The 8,641-nt window shown below is 27.4% G+C and overlaps 1 protein-coding gene across 7 annotated transcripts in view; it reads right to left on the bottom strand.

The window, feature by feature from the left end:
• Positions 1-8,641, bottom strand: part of LOC111641025 (HMG box transcription factor BBX-like) — a 134,854-nt gene that overhangs the window by 47,143 nt on the left and 79,070 nt on the right. For all 7 annotated transcript variants that reach the window (XM_023387576.1, XM_023387236.1, XM_023387164.1 and 4 more), the window contains exon 2: positions 558-788. In XM_023387576.1, the coding sequence (XP_023243344.1) occupies positions 558-788 (231 nt within the window). The remainder of the gene's footprint in view (positions 1-557; positions 789-8,641) is intronic.

Here is an 8,641-nt window from a genome sequence, read left to right as displayed (position 1 = left end):
TATATATATATATACCTCGCCGGGTGTTGCGTTAGCTGGCTGAGTGCCGCTATGGCCGTGGGCGAAGGAGTCGTCCCCAGTCAGTGATGTATTTAACCAAGTAAGGTTATATCTAAATCTAATATACTTCTGGAAGCGAAGACTAGCTCGAGGGTCTGGGTAGCGTAACTGGTAAGCGCGCCGCACGGCAAGCGGAGGCTGCGGGTTCGAGTCCCGCCCCGGGCCAGTTCTTTTATTCCAGAAGATTCTAAATTTATTTATTGATTTATTTATTTAATTATTAATTTACTTAAGAGATGGCGCCTAACGTCTACCTCTAGTGTCAAATTACTTTATTCCAATCATTTAATTAGCCGTATTATAGCCCGATATTTAGGCGATCGTTTGGTGATGTATTTACTACTCGGGCTATGAGTTGTTGATATTTATATATACAATATATATAATTAATTCTATTGAAAATAATAATAAATTTTAAAAAATAATGTTAGTACTATAAACATAGAATAAATTTATATATATATAATGTGCGTATATATAATTTATTCTATGTTTACCTGTTTAGCCAAATCTGTGTAAGTAGCTTTCTCCTCTTGTTCTAAATTAGCCCACCATTCTCCCAAAATCTTGGTAATGCTTCGATTTTCCAAATGGGGATATTTTTCACGAACCACATCTCGATGCCGTTTGCAAAAAATAAAAAATGCATTCATTGGTCGACGAACTCCACTCCCTCCACATTCCGGCTCACTTGAATCGTGTTCACTATCCAATTCCTCAAGTTCTACCTAAAAAATAACAATATACAATAGTTCAATAACTATTTCAAATATTTAGGCTATAATATGAAAAAAATATGTTCAATGTAATAATTATTCAGTAGTAACTGGTGACTATCAAACAGTATGCTTACTTAGAACCCAAAACAGTATAAAACAGATTATTTTTAGGTAATTATAATTTATTCTGTAATTTTTAGTATAATCATTTAAAATAAAAATGGTAAATAAACAATATCATATGTTTCATAAATAAAATTTCAATACAGAGATTTGCATTCATAATAAATTTAATTATAATGCAGTATGTTTAAATATTCCATTTTATTTATTTGCAAAAATTTCAACATATAACAGAAATATAAAAAAAACATCATATGTAATAAAATAATATTCAATAAAAACTATTAGTTATATTAGAGTTATTAGTTATTTTCTTCAATGCTTGGACAAGATGATAGAAGTTTTTAAATTCATGTAAATTTAATTTTAAGTATTCCAATCAAATTATAACAATAAAGAAAAAAAAATTAACTTTTAATAATTTGTTTGCTGTTCTCAACTTTCACAATGCATTTCTGAAAACAAAAACACTTCTCTTTGAAAACATAAATAAATTTTATTTATTTCAGAAAGAATTTAGCTCTCAGTCAGAAAGACTGTCTCAAAAACTGTTCAAAATTTAATAAATTACTTTTATCATGGAAAAACAATTCATTTTACATTTTGGCAATATTTCAATTAAAACTGGTTATTCTCAAAGAATAAGTAATCTGATATTTGTTATAGTTTTTTTTAGTTTGGTAAACTTTATATATAATACAGTTTCTGTCATTACTTCAGGTTTTTAAATATTTAATTGATAAGGGTGATAAATAATTCTCATTTATATATATGCTATATATTATTTATAAGAAAAATTAATTGTCAGAAGTCATTAGAAATTTTTACCATCTAGGAGGAAACATTTGAAAATCACCAGTAATCAACTTCTAATAATTCAAACTTTTATTTTAAAAAAAGTACTACCTTTAGAATTATATTCTATACACCATATTTTTGTGCATGTAACCTGTGACAATATATGCTCCATAGAAAATTACTAGAACAAAAATAAAACTTTCATATAATGACCTAATATATACCAACACTTACAGGAAAAGCCATTGCTCCATAGACACAAGTTTATGATTACAATATTTAGAATAGAAATATGGTCTGTATTCTCTTTCAAAATGCCTTTTAAATGCAAATAACTCACAGATTATAAACATGAAAAACAGTAATTGTATATTAATACAATAAGATTTACTTTAATATACAATGCATTATGTACACAATAAATGTAAAATGACAGTACACTTAAAAGTAAAAATAATAATACAAGATTCTTTTGGACATCAGCCCAATTTGGTTAATTAATTATATAGATGTAAAGTCTGTCATGATCTAGAGAAACATCTCCAGAAAAATTGTTGACAAAAATTGACTTCATTATGCAATTTATTATTTCAAGTGTTCAATAATGAGCTATGTCTGTTAAGACAAAGTAGCTGAAGCATATTCTCCATGAATTATACCCATTATGAAGCATGAAGTCTGCATACTCTAGAGAAACATCTCCAGAAAAAAATTGTTGATAAAAATTGTGTTAATAGCAACTTGAACAACAATCAATATGATCAAGGCCTCCAGAAAGAAACTGCCATAACTGAAAGAGACTATTTTGAATTTTTCAACAGAATTTAGTTTTATAGCCTTACTACAAGAAATATTGATATTGCAATGTTTAGTAATAAAAAGCATGTTTCAAATTCTAGAATTGATATTAATAGGAATTTCTATTTTACAGATCAGGAACAATTTTCTGAAATAGATTAATGTGTTACTGTTGAATTGGAAACTTTCCATTTATTAATTAAGCCTGTCAAAAATGTTGGAGGATCATTAATCAGAAGATCAATAAGAAATCACCAACAAACAACAGAACTAATGAAAACCATAATCATCTATTTTTGACAGAATGAACTGGACTGACTAAGTCATCTCTTCTTTGACTCCATGCCACTGGAGATGCACTATATTAATGAAGATTATAGAACGACCCACTAAATATTAAAGGATCACAGAAAATAATATTCTATTTTTTTTTTTAATGCAACATTTTACTCTACTACTGAGTACTGTTGTTGCATTGTAGTTTAAGAAATTGTAGCTAAGAAACTGTAATTAAATTTGTGTTAAAAACATTTAATTTAACTCTAAGGTTGAAGTTAAAATAGCTTTATCTTATCATTTAGAATAAAGAAACACTCCTTAGAAGAAGTATTGAAACATCTCAAATGCTATTCCAATAAAAAGGTCATTTTATTTATAAAATGTTTTTTGAGTCTACATGACTCAATTTCAGATACAACTTCAAACTCAATCAAATGTAAGTAATATTCTATTTAAGTTTTATTGAGTTTGGAGTTGTATCTGAAATTGAGTCAGATAGACAAAAGTGCTTTCTGCGTGAGCAAAACAAGCCAACGACACTGCAGTTACCGGCATCTATCAGGACCAGTATTCATAATGGCAATATATTAAAAATAAAATGATCAATTATAAAATCTGTTATAAAGAAAAAAGGTAAANTTCAGTATATTAATATTTTAATAAAGTAAAATAGCAGTAAAAAAAATTTTACTAAATTTAGAGATGAAACTTTACACTTTTAATTTTGACTATTAAAGTATCTTTTTTAGGTACTCTTATCTTAACTACAATAGATTAACAAATAATTATTCTGAGTGTTGTCAACTACAGATTTTTATTTAACAAATAAGAATTTAATGATGTTAAGAATCTATTCCACTTCTTTTCATATTGCAAATTAAACCAGAGGTATTGAAGAAGCATTGTCTGCTCACAGTGGCCAATACCAATGATACAAAAATAAATTAAAAGTCATTTGTTCAAACTTCAAAATGTAATTTTAAAAAACACACATGATGGCAAATATGATTTATTGAACCATCTGCAATATAATTTACAATTACATACGTCACTGTTTAAACAAGTTTGAACAATGACTTATATTCATGAAGAAGCTAAAGCTATCCCAAAACAGGACAAAAACATTCCTTTGTGGAAAATTTAGACAGTTGGCTAATTAAGCATTTAATAACAGATAATACCATGGAGCCAAAAACATATTAGGGAATATTGGATATATACACTATATATACAATTTCATGTTTCGTTGTTGAATGTACTTGTACATCGATTATTAATGCCAATGGTAAGCAGGCGATACTCAGATATACCATATTAAAGATTACAAATCATAACTTAATAAAAAATTATTGCTTTTTTCAATAAATGACTTATTAAAAAGTACTTTAGCCACCACAAAGCTGTTAAGATCATAAATGATGTCATAAATGCGAGAAAACTGAATATCTTCCTACACTTTAAACTGGTCGGCAAATCATCTTCATAACATGATCTTTGAACTTTCACCAAATAAACACTTGTCTGAACCTTAAAACTGTTTCTTTTTCATTACTACTGTACTATGGTTCTTGTCAAATGAATGAATAACTTTGGAAAAATTTATAGTTTTTTGGTACCATAACCTTAATTCCAACAATAAGACAGAAGTTTAACAACATTAATATGTATGATAATAAATAGTGATTGACTACTTAACCAAATTAATCTTCTCTAACAGATAAAGTATATTGTTCAGTTTTTACAACCTGCCCTCCTTCTCAATTCCTATTTTAAGCCAGTCTTCATTCCACTCCTGCAGTAAAATTCATCATCTGAGAGTATTTGAACCATTCTTTGTTTTCATTTTAAAATATTTTGTACATAATTAATTCTTTCAGAATATTGAAGATGGGACTTTGTCTTTTCATTATGTAGGTTAAGGACAACAGTATCTGTTATTTCAAGTGTCTGCTGTTTAGAGGTGAATATAATAGATGTCCTATTTGAAGGATCTGAGGATTGTAAAAATGTCCATTAAGCAGAGGTGATTGCTATTCAGGAGTGTCTGTTAATGGACATTTCACTATATAAGCATTTACAGAACAACAATCAATGTATGATACAATATTTTATTATTATTAGTTTGCAGTTTTCTATCATTTTTTGCACATTATCTTAAATACAAGTATTAATAAATTTTGTGAGGAATTAAAAAAATTTAAATATTTAAACAAGTCTAAGATGTCTCAATCTTTATGTAGATTATTGGTATTATATTTAATGTCTCTACATTTTATTTTCCAATGATTTATGAACTTTGTCAGTAACAAATCTATTCACACAAAGTTCCCTAAAAAGGTTGAAGGTAAGGAGCAGCTCAATGCAGGAAGCATCATAATATCCAGATGATGATAATCTAGAAATTGAGTTTTGTTTAATATTACATAATTTTTAAAAAGTTTACAGAAATTAAGTATTAAATAGAAAAGATTTTTGACATCATCTATCTTCAGTACCTCAACATCTACTATCTAGCAATTTGATTTAATTCATTTAATATATTCAGATTTGTATTTGTTATACCAAAGTGATAATTTAATATCAGGATCAATCTTTAGGACATCAAGTACCATCTAGCATATTAGTCTGTGCTATCATTAGAAGTGTTATAGGTATCAATTATTTTATTTTTTCCAATATCATTTCAATGCACAAATATTTGTCCAAGTTTAAATTCATCAATATTTGACTATAGTTTGGATGGATTCTTTGAAAGAGTAATTTGCTTTCATCTAATAATTGGGCTTATTTACAGGTTCTCAAAAATACATGTAATAAATGCATCTTTATTTTCTCTACTTTCAAGATTATCTCTCTCTTTTCTGCCTTTTATTGAAATTGTGACGTGAAGAGAAAATAAATGTTGAATATCCTGATACTCCCTCCAGAAACTTTTTGTCTCCTTAGCTTCTTCATTTAAAATGAAACAATCACAGTCATATGTAAGTTGTGAAAATATCATTTGATAACTTTGGGTAGCTCTCTCCCTCTCACATTTCTTTAAGCAAAATACAGTGTGTAACAAAAGTATATACTGTATTTAAACGCTAAATTATACCAATCCAAATTCATAAAACTAATGCAGAGAAAACTAATAAATTAATAAGTTTTATATGCTTCAGTTTTTTGAATTTAAACTAATAATTTTTTTTCAAGTTTTACTAACTGAAAATGGTAAATTAATGCTATTCAACTTTTTTTGTAGGTTCATGTCAAAATGTTATATCAAAACATTCAAATTAACACTCCAAAACCTTTAAATGTCCAGTAGTAATTCATAAACATTGTTCTACGCTTGCACAGGTTCAAATCTAACTGGTTTTTAAACCTGATGAAGACCGAAAGTATGGTCAAAAACGTTTGTTTATTATTAAATTGATTACTACTGGATGTTTAAAGGTTTTGGAGTGTTAATTTATATGTTTTCCAGTAATCACGTAAGAAGAGTTTAATCAAAACATTCTTTGAATAATCTTAGGGATTATAATTACAAATGCAATCTATGCAGTCACTGAGTGACAATTCATAAATGTCTTCAGAGTTCAAAAATCAACTTACAATTTATCACACATATGATAACAATACATAAAAAAAAAATAAATCTATACTGCATAAAAACTAATGACGAGACGACTAATCAAAATCAAAAATCAGAAAAATTGAACATTTTTCAGGGATTGGAATCAAGCAAATCTCATCATGATTCTGATTCTTAAAAATGATTCTTCCACATTTTATAAGAAAATTAATTATTTGTTTCAATCAAATATTAAAAATTTTCAAAATTACAATATTAACAATTAAGTATTAGTTTATTGGAAACTTTCTTGCTGACAAAGAAGAGCTTATGCAAAGCCCCATATAACAGGTGATGTCCATTATGGTAGACTTTTCTTTCATGTAGTCAGAGCAATGAGAGATTACACTTGGTGTGCCCATTTTAGAATTGATAGGGTGACTTTAGAGTTGCCATCTGGTGGGCATTGAACCAGCTTGATTGGAAATATATATTCTATATCTGTATATATATTAAAAGCAAAATCATCTGTCACTGCCATACACAAATAATGTAAATTTAAAAATTAATTTAATTTACAATGTGAACATTTCAAAACAACTTTTAAATGGTTTTTAAAAGTGCTGTTTTAATTTTCAATTGATTTGATTTTAATTTTAATTAATTTTGATTTTATTTTTAATTCTGGTTTTGTTTCAGTTTCAGCTTAAAGACAAGAGTTTTATCATTTTATTATTTTTAAATTTAATTATTATTTTATAATAACTTTCATTTATTTAATTTTGCATTAATTTTGAACCCTTAATCACAAATTTTTTTAAATTAATTGCAACGCTTTTCTTTTGCGACATAACTACAGAAATTGCTTTACTGTTGTTTTGCACAAAAGATAATCAAATTTAAATTTATTTTAATTCTTTAGTAATTTCATTAATTTTTGTTTTATAAATTTGCCTACTTTTAAAAATTTTAATTAAGTTACAAGCAGGTTAACATTTATTTAATTATCAGGCTATCTAGTTTCAAATCAAGGCCAGCAGTTGGCAGAACAGTTTAAAATATAAGAAAAATTGTATTTTAATTGAAAAAAATTTATATAAAATTATTTTTAATACTTAGTATGTTTACTTATAATGATAAAACAATTTTCTCATTGTAATTATGAAAGTATTTGTTATGATTCACATATGATGATGTAATACATTAAATTTTCAAACGCAATTTGCACGATTCTGTAGTACTCGTTCGCACTAAGTTTACTGCCATTTTGAGTTTTAAAAATTGATCTTTCAAGATGAGTCAGTCTTGACATTTGTGGCTCAAGTGAATAAATTCAAAAACTAGTTAACTCTGTAATGATGATGATATTTGTTCAGCACGTTGCATCATTTTCCAAACCTCATTTAGTGTTAAATATAATAAAATTAAAGCATTTATGCAATAATTCTTTGAATAAAAAGGAATTAGCTGTAATTTCTTTGAGAGTAGTGTAGCAATATTAAATTTATCTGAAATAAGATTACAAATTTATTTTGTAGTGCACAATAAAAGCATACATATTCACATATAAATGGAAAATTTTCAGGTTTCATTCAAATGATCAATTCTAGATTTTCATTTTCTATTCTTAAGCTAGATGTTTATTAATTAATGAATGTACAGTATTATACTCATAGTGTAAATCATTAATTTTTCTAAACTAAAATAAATTTTAGAAGTATTCAAAAGAATCAGAATAAGGAATTGTATTGGAATTAGGAGAAATTTTGGTATTATCCCATCACTAATAAAAACTTCATTAATTAATTCTGAGCATAGTAAAATAACAAGATCATTAAGAATAACAAAATAAATTTAATTCATTTTCAATATTACATAGCTAAAGATAATCATGTATCATTAGACAATATATATACATCACCAAACAATCGCCTAAATATCGGGCTATAATACGGCTAATTAAATGATTGGAATAAAGTAATTTGACACTAGAGGTAGACGTTAGGCGCCATCTCTTAAGTAAATTAATAATTAAATAAATAAATCAATAAATAAATTTAGAATCTTCTGGAATAAAAGAACTGGCCCGGGGCGGGACTCGAACCCGCAGCCTCCGCTTGCCGTGCGGCGCGCTTACCAGTTACGCTACCCAGACCCTCGAGCTAGTCTTCGCTTCCAGAAGTATATTAGATTTAGATATAACCTTACTTGGTTAAATACATCACTGACTGGGGACGACTCCTTCGCCCACGGCCATAGCGGCACTCAGCCAGCTAACGCAACACCCGGCGAGGTATATATATATATA

This window comes from Centruroides sculpturatus, unplaced genomic scaffold, assembly GCF_000671375.1.
Source record: "Centruroides sculpturatus isolate CEXI.00-Female unplaced genomic scaffold, Cexi_2.0 scaffold59, whole genome shotgun sequence".
Lineage (NCBI taxonomy): Eukaryota > Metazoa > Arthropoda > Arachnida > Scorpiones > Buthidae > Centruroides > Centruroides sculpturatus.
This window is presented reverse-complemented; position numbering and strand designations above follow the sequence as displayed.